At 40.8% G+C, this 19,116-nt stretch overlaps 1 protein-coding gene across 5 annotated transcripts in view; it reads right to left on the bottom strand.

The window, feature by feature from the left end:
- The window catches only part of akap9 (A kinase (PRKA) anchor protein 9), a 289,385-nt gene that overhangs the window by 52,649 nt on the left and 217,620 nt on the right, over positions 1-19,116 (bottom strand). For all 5 annotated transcript variants that reach the window (XM_041183274.1, XM_041183275.1, XM_041183278.1 and 2 more), the window contains 6 exons: positions 8,184-9,194; positions 7,769-7,936; positions 6,604-7,086; positions 5,040-5,100; positions 1,537-1,694; positions 963-1,154 (listed from right to left, as the gene is read on the bottom strand). In XM_041183274.1, the coding sequence (XP_041039208.1) occupies positions 963-1,154; positions 1,537-1,694; positions 5,040-5,100; positions 6,604-7,086; positions 7,769-7,936; positions 8,184-9,194 (2,073 nt within the window). The remainder of the gene's footprint in view (positions 1-962; positions 1,155-1,536; positions 1,695-5,039; positions 5,101-6,603; positions 7,087-7,768; positions 7,937-8,183; positions 9,195-19,116) is intronic.

Genomic DNA, 19,116 nt, shown 5'->3' with positions numbered 1-19,116 from the left:
CCACCCCCCACCGACTGCCTTCCCCACCCACACAGCCCTCTTTTCTCTTCTGTACATGTGCAACCCCACTTTTTTTGTAATATCATGAATTTTTTCCATTCTTAAATTTCTCTGTACCACATGCGATTTGGATTAGCGAGTGAACAAACTATTGCAGACATCTGCCAGTGCCACTTTTAACCAACTTCTAGGATATATATATCAAACCTGGTGATGGCTTCCTCCAATTTTTCTCACAGCAATGTGATCGAGATTGGAAGCTTATTGAAGCTTACTGGGTTCAAATTCATGTTCTGCCAGTTTCTCATGATGTATGCTGACATTCAAACTGTTATATCATGCGGCCAGATTAGAGGTATTTGAAAGTTTGCCTGAAGGTTAAAGCTTTTATAAGTATAAGATTGAAGTTCTAAAATTATATTGTGGGATAGTGGAAGATAAATATTTGACACTTTGGATGAAATTCCTGTTACTTTAGTGGCAGTGGTAACCTCTAAGATGGACACAGTAGAGGAAGTCATTAGTTTCATTTTAGCTAATCCATTCTCAAATCATGAAGGGAACAATGAGATATATTAAACATACAGGAGTGTTGCATTTAATAAAGCTTAATTTGTGGGCTAGCAATAGGAAAATAACCAAGATAGGTTGGTGTAAAAACCCAACTGGATCATGAATGTCTCTAAGTGAAAAGAACCAGTGACTCCAGTCCCACACTATATGAATAAATTTTAATGCCTTCAGGATAGTAAGCTGTGATTAGCGGTATTTGCTTGCATGTATGGTAAATGCTGACATACACTAGTTGGTCTCAATGGTCAGCTTCTGTATTGTAACTTCTATTTATTTTCATGGATAACTAGGGAGGGGCAATAAATACTGCTTTGCCATTGTCGTCCACATTTTGAAACAAATTTCAAATAAACACCATTAAAGACACTATTCACATGCTTTGTTCTTACCTTGGCTTCCCCAGTTCCCTGAACATTGGCAAGTACATCTTTAAGTGACTGCACCACGTTCAAAAGTTCCCATCTTTCTTGAAGCCAACCCTCTGGGCGATTTTCTAGAGGTTGCTGTTGTCCTTCTAAGTAGGGGGATTCTGAAAGGGTCAACACCTGCATACCCTCTTGGTGCACCTCATGAAGTAAAGACTGGATAAGATTGAAAACAAATGGATTAATAATATAGTCAGTTATTCTATACTGACTCAGAGACAGGTTACTGATGTAATATCTTCAATAAGCGATCTATAATAAGCAATCTATAATCAATCTTTACTAAAAAAATGGAACAACCATCCTTCAGAAACTTTAAAAGAAAATGCTCCAAGTGAGGGATGTGAGGAGTGAAGGGAACACTTAATTTGGGCACCTACCATTGCTTTCAAGTATTCCAAATTAGATACAGAGTAAACTTACCCCTCTATCCCAAAAACGTGTCCGAGCCCGTTCTCAGAAGAATAACACCTTGTAGCAACATGACATTTTCCATTTCCTCACCAGCCATACTGTCATGAGAATATTGGTTCCTTACCTTTATTTTGTCAGGAAGATTCTCTGTACCATGCTGGAGTGGTGCACGAACTGCGTGAGACACATTGTTTACTCTCCTAATTCCTTCAGACATGGTTCTGGATTCCTGTCCTTCAGTAGTAATATTAAATGTTCCTGGACTCCCGACAAAGCTGCCATCTGGAAGCATGATGAAATACACACATCCAGTTGAACTAATGTATTTGACAGGTGTATGGTAATACAGAACCTCATATATACATACAAAAAGGTCCCTGTTCTTTGCAGACAGAAAGAACATATATAGACATTGCTCATGTTTCAGCTAAACAACAGCTAAACAGCCATTCGTTGAGTCACTCCTCAGGGCCATGCCTTGACCAATTAGGGTCAAGCTGCCTGGTTTAAATTTCAAACAATGCTTGGTAGTTAACTGCCAGTCACTATTATTTGGTGCATTCTCCATGGTAACACCTTGACCAGAGTGCACTTGCCAGGCAATCAGCACTCTCTTCTCATACAGTATAAATTGTTTTCCCCTATTATTGTTATTCTTGAAAAGTGTCCTGATGTGTGCAAGATGAAAAGCTTCGACATGTCTCTTTTTTCAGCGATACTAACGTATTTGAGTGGAAAACATTCAAGATACTATCTACCTTCATGACTGGGCAACATATTTCATGAAGTTAGTATATTCTGACTCCGAATTCAATTACATTTTTCAAAAAGAAATGTAGTTAACAGCACAAAATTATTATGCAATTGCTAGCCTACAACTCAGCATTCTCTTCAAACAGAATCATTTCAGGTCTTGCTTCTTCCTTTCCCTGTATATGCATTTCCATCACTCCCTTATCTTACAACACTGACTTCACTTCAGAAGTATTAAATTGACTGTAAAGCACTTTGAGAGGTCTTGAAAGGCACTGCATAAATGCAAGACTTTCTTTTCCCTTCTCTTAAATTTCTCTCTTTCACTGCTTACATTCTCATCTCCAAATGAAAGGATGCTTTTATTCACTAAAACTGAGAACATCCATTTCATTGCCCCTGCTACTTCTTCTCCCTTCATCCTGCTCAACAAACCAAACTTCCAGGCATCTCCTGCCCTAGCCCTGAAACCACAGTGTTCTATAGTTTGCCCCCTATAATGCCTTCTTGTAGCTCATCTTGTTCAAGAAACCCAACTACTGTTGTCTTGACCCCATTTCCCACTAAACTGCTGACCACCAAACTGCCCCATATGTACTAACATTCTGAATATCTCTCTTTTCAGACGCTGTTTCTTTCACTTTCAAAACTGCCATCACCCACTTCTTCCCCATCATAGAACCTCTGCATAGACACCTGTTCTGTAAAGCTATCAACCTCCCTTTCCTCTGCAAAGACTTTAAAGCATTGCCATGTCCCAAATCCTTACCCATCTTTCCCACAATTCCATATTTAAAAATCTCCAGGTTTTTGACCTTGCTGAAAGCAACAGAGGCACTATGGGGCAGGTTGAACTTGTTAACTTCATTTGCCACAACCAAGGGGGAGAAGATAATTTCATCCCATGAGTATAGAGTAAATTTGAACCTCCTAGGTAAAAAGGCAATGTGCTAACTTACTGCATCATTTATTCCCAAATTGCACTCTTAACAATAACTTGTATTTCTACAGTGCCTATAATGTAATAGAACGTATTAAGGTGCTTCACAGGAGCATTATAAAACAAATTATGACACCAAGCCACATATGGAGATATTAGGGCAGATGACCAAAAGCTTGACCATCTGAAACCAATAAGATTTAAGGGCACCAAAAGAATTAATGGACATGAGGATACTGTGGGAAAGTGGAGTTCATGTAGAAGTTCAGTCACAATTTCATTGGAATGGTGGAGTAGGCTCAGTGGGACCATATGGCCTGCTCCCCTTCTGATTGCTTCTGTTATATTAATTGTGGAGGAGCAGAGAGATTTATACAGAAATAACTAAAATCTCATGGAAAGATACAATAACTAATTAAAAAGGTTAATGGAATATTAGTCTTTATCACAAGATGCTGGAATACAAAGGGATCAAGTTATGCTGTAATTGTATAAAGATCTGGTTACACTGTACCGGGAGTACTTTGTTCAGTTCTAGGTACCACACCTTACAAAGGATGTATTGGCCTTGGAGAGTGCAGCACAGATGCACCAGGATGATACCGAGACTAAAAGGTTAAATTAAAACAGGTTGCATAGACTAGGCATGCATTCCCTTCAGTGTAAAGGATTAAGGGATGAAATTAATTTTAGGTAATTAATTTTCTTTCGTGAAAAACCTAGAACAAGTCAGCCTAACCTTAAAATTAGAGCTGAGCTATTCAGGGGTAATGTCAGGATACACTTCTTTACACAGTGATGAGTTGAAAGGAAGACCCTCCCTCAAAAGGATGTTAGGACTAGGTCAGTTGAAGAATTTAAAACTGAAATAGAATTCTGTTAGTTAAGAATATCAAGAGAAATGGAACACAAATGGGTAAATAGAGTTGAGGTACAGATCAACCATGATCTAACAGAATGGCGGAACGGGCTCAGGGGTTGAATTCCCTATTCCTGTTCCTATGGCGTTGATTATTCTGGATAAAGAAAGGGACTCTTAGAAATATTGTTGCCGAGGGGATCTATTTATTTATTTAAATAATACCTCAATAATTTTTCAGCAGCCGGGGGGAGTGCGGCGGGGGGGAAGAATTGACTAGGGAGGAGGGGAGAATGGAGAAGCACCTGATCCAGGTAAGGTTCCTGGAACCACAATCAGCTTACTTCAGTGAAGTTTTGTACAGAGCTTACCAATGTTACCACGATGACCATTTAGCATCTATCAATAGAAAAAGTCATGTGCAATTATTCCTGCTTTTTAAGTTTACTAACTCATTTATCACGATCTTGCTTAGATGGACATTCGCATTTTGGAAAAGTGCTGAATTTTGACAAGAGCAAGTTCCTCAAGTCTGGTTACAATATGAAACAATAACTTGTAAGTGACTGCACTGTGCCACAGTCCAGTCTTTCTGCCTCTTGCTTGCTTAAAGGTCAATTTTTATTCATATAAACTTGGCTAAATGAAGCGCCCCAGTTGCACAGTGCACTGAAGATTAAAACTTCTTCTATGTTTCAAGAATATCTGGAACCAATGAGTTTCTGAAAGAGAAGTAATTTTAAAGAACATTGTAATCACATTTTGAATGATAAATAATTCTAGTTGTGCAAGTCAAATGTGAGAAAGCCTCAAGCTTTCATCATTAGTCCTAGATCAAGTTATCGAAGCAAATAGCATCCTGCAATATAAATATTTCCTCTTGGCAACTCTCACTACTGCATCTGAGATGAAAAAAGTATTTTCTTCTGTTAAGCCGACATTAGTACAAGCAGCAAATCTTATATTTTCAAAACCAATATCTATCTTTTCTGAGCAACATTGTTTTAAGGAGTTTGGCTGAAATAGAAACAAGATAATCACTGAAGAATAAGTGCAAATATGTAAAGGTTCTTACCACTGACATCTCTATCCCTGAGTTGTAATGTGATAGATGGTTCTGGTCTATCAAGATGCACCTGTGTAGGAAACATGAACAAAAAAAAATTTATATAATTTGATAGTGGCAACCAAATATATATCAAAAAGTAAAATCTATATAAAAATCAAGAGGCAGCAAGAAAAAAAATGAAACAGTAGATAAATGAAAGGAAACTGAAGCGAACTTAATAAAAACTCTATACTGATGGTAGAAAGAGGAAAACAATAGGTTAAAGTGTTAGAAAATACAAAAAGGTGCACATCGTGAAAACAGCAAAGGCTGTTGAATTATTAATCTGCTAATAATTCCAATAAAATAAATTCATCATATGTTTCTGCTAACAGTGATGCCAGACTACTTTATGAACTGGTTTAAGTTGTCTGAAGTTCCGGGTTCTCCTGAGTGACACCATGAATCCACCTGTAAAAGATTCTTGCTGTGCAAGTTGAGTATGATGACAAGTGGTCTCTTTTTTGTATTTATTTTAAGAAATATCATTTTCAAAAATGCAAGCCCTTCTCTATAGATTTTATTGGACCACTACTGCCAGCCCCACCCTTCGTCGCCTGCCTCCATTTCACCCTCCTCAAGCCAGGGCCAAATTTTGTCATACTCAAGCGGAGCTGTTCATAGTTTGCTCCTTCAATTCAGATCTCATCTATTAATGTTTTGGCCACTAAAAGAGCCTACATCAATTACACCTATTCATTTTTCTACAGCTGTTATGGGCTTTACCATGGTATCTGCACTTTAAAAGCTTGGCCTTCTCCGAGGAAAGTAGGACTGTCTGTCATGGATGGTCCTCTGACATCCTATCCCACTTTGAAAAGACAGTGGCAGAGGAAATCCAGACAACACCCTTTGTTAAGAAAAAGCATAGCAGAGACAGAAGAAGGGAGAAGGGAAACACTATCCACAGATTTTATCACTGCAGCAGATGCCACATTGTCACTATTATACCAAATGTATGTTTTGATGCTGCACTATAGCAATTTTTATGTACACAATTCCCACTGAAAGTCAAATTAATTTTGCAAGATTGATAAAACAGAGGTCATGCTCCCCCTTTTCCTTTTCATTACATGGCATCATGTCAATATTACAGTAAGAATAAGACTGAGTTGTTTTAAATGCCCATATTTTTATGCACGATTACTCGCATCCACACGGCACCTTTAAAGCAGTAAAATGTCCCCTGGTGCATCACAGGAGCGTTATCAAAAAAATGAGAGACTGAGCCACCTAAGGAGACATTAGGACTTGTAACCAAAATCTTGGCCAAAGACGTAGGCTCAAAGAAGTGTCCTAAGGTGAGGACAAACAGTGATGTGGAGAGACTCAAGTATAGAATTCCACAGCTTAGGGTTTAGGCAGCTGAAGGCTCGACAGTGTAAATCTTAGCATGCTAGAACAGATAATCCTTGTTAAATATTTTAACCTGCTGTTAATGCAACAAAATAATTCAATTCTTAAACAAAATTCTTGGGTAAAGTTTGATTTTTCTACCTTCATTATTGAAATGCCAATAATGAGTACTAACCAGTCTTGATCTATTCATCACTGCTTTGACAGCATCATATTCTTCCCTCAGTGCATTTAGTTGAGCAGTGTGGTCACTTATCAAGGCTTCTGTTTTAGCAGAATATCTTGCTTCCAGTTTGGCCAGTTCAGTACCATGGAATTCTCGCATTTGAAGAAGTTTTTCAGAGCACTGACTTCTTATTTTCGTAACTTCCTCTGAAGAACTAACATATGAAGGTTGAAAATTAGTTTGCTGTTCTGCATTTTTACAAGTGGTCAGTGGAGCCTCAACAATATCAGAAATCAATTCTTCGGTTTGGACTGCTGAGTCCACCAGGAATTTTATTGCTCTTTCTTTGGTCAAAGTATTTTTTGGTTCTGCAGTAGCACATTTCTGAGGAGTTTGGTCATCTTGTTCCAAATAGGGGTCTTTCTCTTTGCACAAGGCTTCCTTTGCAGTATTGAGTTTTCTCTGAAGATTTATTATAGTTAGCTCTTTTGCCTAAACAGGAGAGAATTAAGATTTTTAACAAATGTTTTTGGTTTGCACACTGCTAGCACATTTCCTGAGCAATCTTCTGTATCTTGGTAGCTGACCAACTTTAAGGGTACATTGTCTGATTTGTGCCAATACCTCGTCATTGCTGAGGTCCTGTGAACATCTTTTATATGTACAAATACAAAGGTTTTTTTAATATATTTGTTGTCTTACTTGCTAAAATAGATGCAATAAAGAATCTCAATCTATTTATAGGAGCATTCATCGTTTACAAGATTCTGGAAATAATTTTACCAGTAATTAATGAATTTTTCTCATTGTTAAGCTAGGTTGATAATCCTTTTCTTCAAAAGCACTGCATTCTTAAATGTCGAATCAATTTGCAAAATAATATATGTATCTAAGATAATCACTAGTTACAATGGGGTTACGCTGTGCATGGCAATATGGAATAGCGAGACAGATAGGGGAGGAGGGTCAAGAAGAACAAGACAAATAGGGAAGGGGTGAAGAGCAGTGAGACAGATAGGGGAGGGTGAAAGAAAGGCAAGACAGAGATGAAGAGAGGAGAAGGAATGAGGGGGAAAGAGAGTTGTTCCCGTTATGTAGGCAAACTACATGTAACGTCTGTTGGTACAGCAGCAAACTGTTTCCCAATACAGAAACACTAGTTTTCAGGCTGTACCCGCAAGTCTTCTTGGAGTTTCTCAGTCTGCCCTCTGTAATAATTGAATTGTTCTTTAGTCACTGCAGCTTCAGCTTTGACCTGCCCTAGTTCAGAAATCAGGTCAGTTATAGAAGTGGCTCCTTGTTGAACAGGAGTTCCTAGGCATGAAACTTTCTTCTCATTAGCCTGCAAAGCCAAATAATGAAGAGAGCTCAGTTAAATGAACACAACAATAATCTGTTGGATAAAGAATTATCTGTACCAAAAGAAACAAATCTTAATCAGCAATTGCAGGTTATAAATTTGCTGCGGTTAACTTTGCCATGGAAAATTATTCTTATAACTTATAGTAAACTGGTGTTATGATTATTTTGTTTAAAATGTTGTTAAAGCAGCACCATATTGTTATAATTAACAGCTGGATTATACTTACAATAAAAGATGTTGAAATCCATCCCTCACTGTCTTGTTCTTCTATTGGTTCATTCTTTCTTTCTAACACGCGATACAACTCGATTAATTTCTCTTCTTTTTCTGTGGCTTCTTTTTGAGTAGTTGAAAGTGCTTTCTTTTCAAATTCAAGTTCTTTTTGGAAATCAATTACTTCCTGTTGCACCTCAGTTAGCTGCCCTCTTAACATGGTTAATTCTTTTGTTTGGTGTTCAATTATCATTTCCTGTCTTTGTAGAACTATTTGATCAGTATCTTTTGTTTCTACTGGCCACATCTGTGTTTTATCGCCTTCTTGTGGGTGTTCCAAAGGTGTTCTTTCCTTTTTACCAGAAACAGTTTCTCGTTCTTTAATTTGACTCCTTTGTTGCTCAACACATATCCTTATTTGCTGTTGCACTGCCTGTAACTGTGCTTGGCTCACTAGAACTGTTGCTACTTTCTCCCTGAGAGCTTCTTCCAGAGTGAGAATTTGGTTTTCATGTTCTTTAATTTCAGTCTGAGCCTGTTTCTTTAGGCTTTGTATTTGAAGGCGACATAAATCTAACTCTTTCTCTTTCTTTTCAATAGCTGCCTGTAACTCCTGCATTCTGACTTCCACATTACTGATAGAGTCTTGAACATCTGTAAAACCATCCTTTTTCTCCACTTGGGTTTTTATCAATTCTAATCCCCGAATTTGCAATATTCTGTTTTGTTCTTCTAGTTTCTGTTGAGAGAGTATTAATTCTTCATTTTGATTATCTAATTGTTGCTGCAGCAGCTTTTTTTCTACCATCATTTTATCAAACTCAAGTTTTAAATTCCCCGCATCTTCAGAAGAAACTAATTCCAATGGCATTACTTTCATCAGTTCCTGCTGCAACTTTTCTATTACTTCATTTAACTGTTCAACCTCTTCCTCATTATACTTTTTTAGGCGTTCTTGATCACATTTTAGACATTCTATTTGGGCTTCCAGTTCCCTGATCTGTTCATTATTTTTCCCAGTGATCTAAAAGATAAAAAACAAAGAACATTGAATAATTATATAGGATATCTAGGATTATACAAAATGTAAAGTTCCCAACAGAGAATATTTTTTCCTATGACACAAACTTTAATCGTTTTTAACAAGCTTTGAATCTCCCAATCCCTGTCATTTCTATGTAAACTGTAAAGAGGGAAAGAGTGTCCTGCAGTCAGCATCACGGTGAAGCAGTCTGGGTAGAATGTCCTGCAGTCAGTTCTTGTTGAAAATAACAAGAGTAACATCACAACATAGCGCGAGAGAGCAACAGAGAGATGAGGACCAGTGCGAGTGCGGGGAAGCTTCAAAAAGTGACATCAGCACAAAGGTGAGAGCTGATTGGTGAGTAGTGGGTAAGTGTTTTTCTCCAGTTTAAAATTGGTTAAGATGAGGAAAGGTAAGGGTTCTAGTTTTTATTTAAAGTACATAAAAAACTTGACTTTTTTTTTTACTGTATTTAACTTAAAGGGTTTTATTTCCAACTAGAGGCATGGCAGGGCAGCTCAGTCCCGTGTAATGTACCACCTGCAACATGTGGGAAGTCCCAGACGCTCTTTGTGCTCTGATTGACCACGTGTCCAGGAAGTTCCATCAGCTGCAGCTGCTTGAGCTCTGAGTTTCGGATCCTGAGCTGTAGCTGGAGGCACTGAGGTGTATCTGCGAGCCTCAGAGTTTCATGGATAACACATTTTTAGATGTGGTCACCCCATAGCTTACACAAGTGCAGACAGAGGGGGAATGGGTGACCATTATTCAGAAGAAAGGTGTCAGGCAGGTAGTCAGGAAATCTCCAGGGTGTATCTTGCTCAAGAACTATTTTTGTGTGTTGGAAATATGGTGAGAGTGACAGTTCCTCTGGGGAGTGCAGCCACACTCAGGGAACAGAATGGCTCAGCTGCATGGACGTGGGGCGGTGGTGGTGGTTGGTTGGGGGGGGAAAGAGGGGAGGAGAGCAATAGGGTAGGAGACTCAATAATAAGGGAAACAGACAGGCATTTCTGCAGCCGTAGATGTGACGCCAGGATGGTATGTTGGCTCCCTGGTGCCAGGGTCAAGGATGTCACTGAACAGCTGCAGGGCATTCTAAAGGGGGAGGGTAAACGGACAGAGATCGTGGTACATACTGGTACCAACGGCATAGGTAGAAAGAGGGATGAAATCCTGCAAGCAGAATTTAGGGAGCCAGGAAACATTAAAAAACAGAACCTCAAAGGTAGTAATCCCTGGATTACCTCCAGTGCCATGTGCTAGTGAGTATAGAAATAGGAGGTTAGTCCAGATGAATGCGCAGCTGGACAGATGGTGCAGGAGGGAGGTCTTTAGATTTTTGGAGCATTGGGAGCATTTCTGTGGGCGGTGGGACCGGTACAAGGTGGACGGGTTGCACCTGAATCAGAATGGGGCCAACATCCGTGCGGAGAGGTTTGCTAATGCTGTTGGGGAGGGTTTAAACTAACTTGGTAGGGGAGATGGGATCCTGAGAGGAGGTTCAGCAGGGGCAGATGCACAGCCAAAATTAGGAGACAGAGCAAGTGAGTCTAGAAGACAGAAATCATAGGCTAGTTAAGGCACAAGGGAGTTTGGCAAGATTGGGTGGTTTTTATTTTAATGCAAGGAGTCTGACGAATAAGGCAAATGAGTTGAGGGCACAAATTAACACATGGAAGTATGATGTTATTGCTGTCACAGAGACATGGTTGAGAGAGTGGCAGGATTTGCAGCTCAATATTCCAGGATATAGGGTCCTCAGGCAAGACAGGGAAGGAGGTAAAAGAGGAGGGGGTATTGCAATATTGATCAAGGAATCAATAACAGCAGTAAGGAGGGATGACATCTTAGAAGGCTCCTCAAATGAAGGCATATGAGTAGAACATAAAAACAAAAAAGGAGCAATCACATTGCTGGGATCGTACTATAGGTCCCCAAGCAGTCAGAAAGAAATAGAAGAGCAGATACGTAGGCAAATTTCAGAGAAGTGTAAAATAATAGGTTAGTAATAGTGGGAGATTTGAACTTTCCCAACATTAACTGGATTAGTCATAGTGTGATAGGCTTAGAAGGAGCGGAATTGTTAAAATGCATCCAGGAGAGCTATTTAAGCCTGTACGTAGAAGGTCCTATAAGAAAGGGGGCGGTCCTGGACTTAATTTTAGGGAATGAAGGCGGGCAAGTGATAGAGGTATCAGTGGGGGAGCATTTTGCAGAGAGTGATCATAATTCAAGGTTGTTATGGAAAAGGACAAGGGTGGGCAAGAAATCAGAGTTCTAAATTGGGGAAGGCCAATTTTAATAAGGTCAGATATTATTTGGCCAGAGTGGACTAGGAGCAGCTACATTTAGAGCCTCAGAGCAATGGGACTCATTCAAAAAGGAAATAGGGATAGCACAGGGCCAACACATTCTAGGAAAGACAAAGGGTGGTACCAACAAATCCAGGGAACCCTGGATGTCGTGGAATATACAGGATTGGATAAAGAGAAAAAGGGAGGCTTATGGCAGATACCAAGGGCTCAAAACAGCAGAAGCCCTAGAGGAGTATAGAATGTGTAGGGGGGAAACTTAAAAATGAAATTAGGAGAGCAAAAAGGGGCCATGTAAAAACATTGGCAGGTAAAATAAAGGAAAATCCAAAGTTATTTTACAAGTACACTAAGAGTAAGAGATAACTAGGGAAAGAGTAGGGCCCATTCAGGGCCATAGTGGTAACGTGTGTGTGGAGCCGGAAGACATAGGTAGGGTTCTGAATGAATACTTTGTGTCGGTGTTCACAAGTGAGAGGGACGATGTGGGTATGGAAATCAGGAAGAAGGACTGTGATATAATTAAATAAACTAGCATAGAAAGGGAGGAGGTTCTAAGTGGTCTGGCAGGCTTAAAAGTAGATAAATCTCCAGGCCCGGATGAAATGTTTCCTAGGCTATTGAGTGAGGCAAGGGAGGAGATAGCAGGGGGACTGGCAATAATTTTCAACACCTCTCTGGCCACAGGAGAGGTGCCAGAGGACTGTAGGACAGCCAATGTGGGATCGTTGTTCAAGAAGGGAGGAAGGGATAAACCAGGAACTACAGGTCAGTTAGTTTAACCTCAGTGGTGGGGAAATTATTGGAATCAATTCTGAGGGACAGAATTAATCTACACTTGGAGAGGCAGGGATTAAACAAGGACAGTCAGCATGGTTTTGTTAAGGGGAGTCATGTCTGGCCAATTTGATTGAATTTTTCAAAGAGGTGACCAGGTGTGTTGATGAGGGAATTCATTTGATGTAGTCTACTTGGACTTTAGCAAGGATTTTGATAAGGTCCTGCATGGAAGGCTGATAATAAAGGTAAGAGCCCATGGGATCCAAGGCAATTTGGCAAATTGGATCCAGAATTGGTTGAGTGGCAGGAAGCTGAAACTGATGGTTGAGGGGAGTTTTTGTGACTGCATGCCTGTGTCCAGTGGGGTTCCACAGGGATCGGTGTTGGGTCCCTTGTTGTTTGTGGTATATATAAATGATTTAGGCTTGAATGTAGGAGGGTTGATCAGTAAGTTCGTGGATGACATGAAAATTGGTGGGGTGGTAAATAGAGAGGAGGATATCCTTAGATTACAGGAGGATATAGACAGGCTGGTCAGATGGGCTGATCAGTGGTTAATGGAACTTAATCCGGATAAGTGTGAGGTGCTGCACTAAGGCAGGACAAACGAGGCAAGGGAATACACGATGAATGGTAGGACCCTGAGAAGTACCGAGGATCAGAGGGACCTTGGTGTGCATGTCCACCAGTCCCTTAAGACAGTGGGACAGGTAGATAAGGTGGTTAAGGCATATGGGAAACTAACCTTTATTAGCCGAGGCATAGAGTATAAGAGCAGGGTGGTTATGCTGCAACTGTATAAAATGCTGGTTAGGCCACAGCTAGAGTATTGTGTGCAGTTCTGGAATACGCATTATAGGGAGGATGTGAATTCACTATAGAGAGTGCAGAGAAGATTTACCAGGATGTTGCCTGGGCTGGAGTGTTTTAGTAATGAGGAGAGATTGGATAGACTGGGGTTATTTTCCTTGGAGCAGAGGAGATTGAGGGGCGACGTGATTGAGGTGTATAAAATTATGAGGGGCATAGATATGGTAGACAGGAAGGAACTTTTCCCCTTGGTGGAGGGATCAATAACCAGGGGGCATAGATTTAAGATAAGGGGCAGGAGGCTTAGAGGGGATGTGAGTTAGAATTTTTTCACCCAGAGGGTGGTGGGAATCTGGAACTCACTGCCTGAAAGGGTGGTAGAGGCAGAAACGCTCATAACACTTAAGAAGTATTTGGATGTGCGCTTGCGATGCCATGGCATACAAAGCTATGGGGCCTCGTGCTGGAAAATGGGATTAAAATAGTTAGGAACTTGTTTGACTAGCGCAGGCTCGATGGGCCGAAGGGCCTTTTTCTGTGCTGTAGGCCTCTGTGACTCTATGGATTTTGTCTGCCAATTCAAATACATATTTTGCTTGCTGTATTGGACCCAACAACATTACTTTTACAGGGGTCCAGAAAGGCATGTCCCTACCACAGGCTCACAGAAGAAACTAGAAACAGCAGTTTGATTTGGAAGCTGTTTTGAGTTCAGCTGATTTTGAAGCCAGGGCCAGGAGAGACTGGAGCAAAGGGGACAGATAACTAGACCCAAGTTAAGAAAAGACCCCAAAATCCAGGAGAGTGGAACAGGAGAAGAGCCAAACAGGCCTGAAATGTTAACTCTGTCTTTCTCTCCACAGATGCTATTAGACCACTGAGTTTTTCCAGCATTTTCTGTTTTTGTTTCAGATTTCCAGCATCAGCAATATTTTGCTTTTACCCTAGTGGGTGGATTTGAGATTTATTTCGACTACATTCAAGGACAGGCCGAGTTTCTTGTATGCAGAACAGAAGAGATCAAGAGTGTTTTGCAAATCCAATGCAGGGTGAACAACACCACTGCAGTCATCCACAAACTATTGATCAGGTATTGTCTATTGTGGTCAGTTTAGTTTTCACACGGAGGCGACTGAGGTTAAAGAATTTTCCATCTAGATAGTATTCAGTGTCAACACCAGGGGGGCAGTTGATCTTCGATGAGGTGAACAGCCATCGTCAAGTAGTGTAAATAGTATGGCGGCTATCACTCAGCCTTACTTAACCCAGGTCTGGTTTTGAAGGAGTCATCGTGAAACAGTTGCAAGACTGTGATTAAGTTTCTTGGACACCTAAATCTTTGGAAGACAATCCATAGAGCCTCTCGATTTACTGAGTTAAATGCTTTGGTCAGGTCAATGAATGCAATGAAGAGTTCCGGGTGTTGTTCTTGAAATTTTTCTTGGATTTGTCTGGCAACAAAGACCATATCAGAGGTTCCTCTGGAAGGTCTAAAGCCTCAGTGCGTCTCTGGGAGGATTTCCTCAGCCACAAGCAGGCAATTCAAGAGAACGTGTGTCAGGATTTTCACTGTTACAGCCAAGAGGGCAATACTTCGATAGTTTCCACAGCAAGATTCATCTCCCTTCATGAAGATAGTTACAATTGTCTCATTCTTGAAGTCATGGGTGTGGGCGAATGAGTTCTTTTTCCTCCCAAATCCATAGAAGTAATGCACGGAATCTTGATGTGAGCAAATGTCTGCCAACCTTTGAAGACCTCAGCTGGAGTAACATCAAGGGCAGAGGCATTGTTGTTTTTCATTTGTTTGATTGCTTGTTGAAGCTCTCCAATTGACAGTGGCTCTTCAATGGATAATACCACAGGATACTGTTCCAGAATTGAGTTTGATGCATGAATTTATGGTTGTGAGCTGCACTTTGGATACCTCTCTTTGGTTGGGCTGTTTTAGAGCTAAGATATTGATCATCTTCCTCCTATACTTTTGGGCCTTGTGATGGCTTGATGCTAGGCAGATGTTCATCTTCAATCAAAAAAGTTGATCTGTCCAGCAGGCCCCCGCATGGATCAGGTGATACAAACATCACTTAGATCTTTGAATATAATCCAGGAGGTGTCAATGCTTTGATCTAGGATGCCTCCCTGTGGTTTTGCATTTGTCCTTCTGTCAGAAGAGGGTGTTTGTTATGATGCCATGTTGAGCATGGTTTATCAGGAAGAGGATGCCATCTGCATTGGCTATTCTTAACGCAATGTTCCCAACAGTTCCACTCCAGGCATCAGAGTTGTGGCCAACCCTGGCATTGAAGTCCCTTAGAAGGATGAATTTTTCTTCTTTTAGGGTGGCAGTGAGGACTTAATCAGGACTTCCTTAACATCTTCCTCAGAGTCAAAAGTCAGGGATATAAGTGCTGATGACGGTAGCATACTAGTTAAGGCTGAGCTCTAAGTAAAGTGTCATGAGTCTTTCATTTATACAACTGGGGAGTTCTGGAAGTGTATCTAAGATTCTATTCCAGATGGCAAAACCATCATTCTAAAAAAAAAACCCAACCTCAACATTTATTTTCTTGCAAACTAACTCCCCAACTTATTTTCTCCTCCAAAATGCTTATAAATTTTGTCATCACTCAAATCCACCCTCAGCTTTCCTGCAACTCCAAGATTGAATCTAACATTGCTCAGTGACTGGCAGCTGGCTGCTAGTTGGACCGTGTGAACCTCTGTCAAGTCGCAGTCACAGAATCTTTACGCTGCAGGAGGCCATCGATTCTGCACTGGCTCTCTGAAAGAACATTCTACATAGTTCTACTCCCCTGCCTTATCCCTTGCACATTCTCCCTCTTCAGATAGCCATCCAACTCCTTTCTGAATACTCGATCGAACCTGTCTCCACCACTCTCTCAGGAAGTTTGTTCAGGACTCCAGCCACCCTCTGGATGAAAAAATTTTCCTCACATCATTTTTACTCCTTTTGCCAATTTTTTGAACTGATAGCATCTAATAGGTTCTGTTTAATGAATGTTAAACACCAAGTGATGGTAATAAGGTGAACAAGTGCTGGGTGTTGATTAGTTAATGATACTCAATTGCGTATAAGGAAGAGTCAGCCAACACAGGCTGTCTGCCTTGTTGAGTCCATGGACCATGTCTATGTTTTGTGTTGTAGACTGCACCCCCTTTTTGGTTATTTAAAAAGTCATTTGTTTTTGTTTTGTTTGCACTTCAATCCCAAGCTCCTGGTTTTTGGACACCTGGAACGGAAGATCAGGAGCGTGGGACTCTCCAAATCTCTCCAATCAGATTCCCTCCATTGCTCTCGGCCCCCACAGCAACTCTCCCAACCACAGCACTGAAATGCCCCAAATCAAACTTACAAATGCATTAAAACACCATTACCTCTCAGCAGTCTTTGATATGGTTAACCACACCATCCTCTGCTGTCCAGCTCAATGGGACGCCCCTCAATTGGTTCCACTATTACCTATTCAATGTTGCTTTGGCATCTGCAGCAATGGCTTCGCTTCCTGCCAATGCATAGCTACTTTTTCAGAATTTTCAAAGGATTCTGGCTTTGTCATCCTCTATGTGCTGCCCCTTGGATGACATCATCCGAAGGCATGGAATTAGATTCCACACTTGCTGACAATACCCAGCTCCCCTCTCCCCTATCTTCCTCAACTCGCCTGCTGCCTCTGTGCTGTCAGATTGCTCATCATACATCCAAACTAGTTTTCTCAAGTTAAATATTGGGAAGACTGATGTCATCATCTTCTAAGCCCACAACAACTCCATACTTTTGCCATTGATTTCATCCTTCTCCCTGGTCAGTGTCTCAAGGTGACTGCTCTCAATCTCGGCATCCAACTTGAAGCCAAGCTAAGCATCCAAACCGTTATATTTTCCATTAATGACGGTCTATGTTCAGAAAAATGCGTGTCTCCATCCCATCAGCTGTTGAAACTCTCATCAAATCTGTCAGCTGTTGGCATAGTGGTAATGTCACTGGACGAATAATCCAGACACCCAGTCTAATGCTCTGGGGTCAAGGGTTAAAATCCCATCCTGGCAGCTGGTGAAATTTAAATTCAATTAATAAATATGGAATATAAAACTAGCCACGAAACTGGTTCACTAATGTCCTATAGGGAAGGAAATCTGCCATCCTTACCTGGCCTGGCCTACATGTGATTCCTGACCCACAGTAATGTGATTGACTCTTAACTGTCCTCTGAAATGTTAGTTCAAGGACAATGGAGATGGGCAACATATGCTGGCTTTACCAGTGACACCCACATCTCATGAAAGAAGAAGAAAAATCTCCGGACACATCTATTTCAATGCTCTTCTGGGTGGTCTTCCATCCTGTAAACATATCTCATCCAAAATTCTTCTGCTTCTATTCAAACTGCACCAATCAGGTTCATTCATTATTCCTGCCATTTTTGGCCTATTTCACTTTACCATCAATCTAGGAACCAACCCTGGTTCAGTGAACAGTGTAGAAGAAGAACAGCACCAGGCATACCTAAAAATGAGGTGCCAACCTGGTGAAATCATAACACAGAACTCCACGCATGCTGAACAGCAGAAACAGCATGCTTTAGACAGAACTAAGTAATTACACAACTAGCTGATCAGATCAAAGCTGTGCAGTTCTACCACATCTAGTCATGAACATGGTGGACAACTGAACAGTTAAAGGGAGATGGTGGTTTCACGAATATCTCCATTCTCAATGATAAAGCTCTGGTTAGGCCACAAATAGAGTATCACATTCAATTCTGGTCACCATCCTGAAGGAAGCAGAAGAGGTGTTCCAGGGAGGAGGGGTTTTAGCTACAAGGTTAGGTTGCAGAAGCTAGCGAATACATAGGATACATGGCACAGAAACAGGCCATTCAGCCCAACAGGTTCATGCCAGCATTTATCCTCCAATTGAGCTTCCCCCCATATTTCCTGATCTAAATCTACCATTTTAACCACCTATTCCCTTCTCACTCATATGCTTGTCTAGCTTCCTCTTAGTATTCGTTTCAACCACCCCCTATGATAGCGAGTTTGACATTCCTACCACTCTTTAGGTTAACAAGCTTCCTCTAAATTTGCTATTGAATTTCTTGGTAACTATCTTATATTGATGGCTTCTAGTTATGCTTTTCCCCACAACAGGTAATACTCTCTCTGCATTCAATCTATCAAAACCTTTTACAAGTTTTAAAGACCTCTACTGAGTCACCCTTCGGCCACCTTTTTTCAGGAGAAGTGACTAAGCCTGTCAACCCTTTCCTGACATGTATACCCACGCATTTCAGGCATCAACCTTGTAAATCTTCTCTGTATCCTCTCCATTTGCCTCTCTATCATTTTCATAATATGGCAACCAGAACTGCAAGCAGTACTCAAAAGTGTGATCTAAACAAGTTTTGATACAGATTTACTTCTCTACCTGTTAATTCAATCCTGCTGGAAATTAAGCCTAACATTTGGTTTGCTTTTTTATGGCCTTGCCAACCTGTGAATTACAGAATTGTTACAGCACAAAAGGTGGTCATGAGGCCCATCAAATCTCTGCCGGTTCTCCGAATAAGCAATTTACCCAGTGCCATTCCGGCAGCTACTCCCTGTAGCCCTGTGCAGTCTTCCTTTTCAGATAACAATCTAATTCCTTCTTAAATGCCTGAACTGAACTTGCCTCCATCACAGTCTAAGGTAGTGTAACCCCAGATCCTAACCACTTGCTGCGTCGCCATTGCTTCTTTTGCCAATTATCCTAAATCTGTGCCCTCATAATCCATCTTCATAAATGAAGTTTCCCATCCCTGGAACCATTCCCTTGAATCTTTTCTGGACTCTCTCTAATGCCTTCACATCTTTCCTAAAATTCAGTGCCCAAAACTGGACGCAATACTCCAGCTGAGGCCAAACCAGTGTCTTATAAAGTTCAACATAAACTCTTTGCTCCTGCACTCTGTGCCCCTATTAATAAAACCTAGGATAATGTTTGCTTTATTAAC

This window comes from Carcharodon carcharias, chromosome 3 (genome assembly GCF_017639515.1).
Source record: "Carcharodon carcharias isolate sCarCar2 chromosome 3, sCarCar2.pri, whole genome shotgun sequence".
In the NCBI taxonomy this organism is placed as follows: domain Eukaryota; kingdom Metazoa; phylum Chordata; class Chondrichthyes; order Lamniformes; family Lamnidae; genus Carcharodon; species Carcharodon carcharias.
This window is presented reverse-complemented; position numbering and strand designations above follow the sequence as displayed.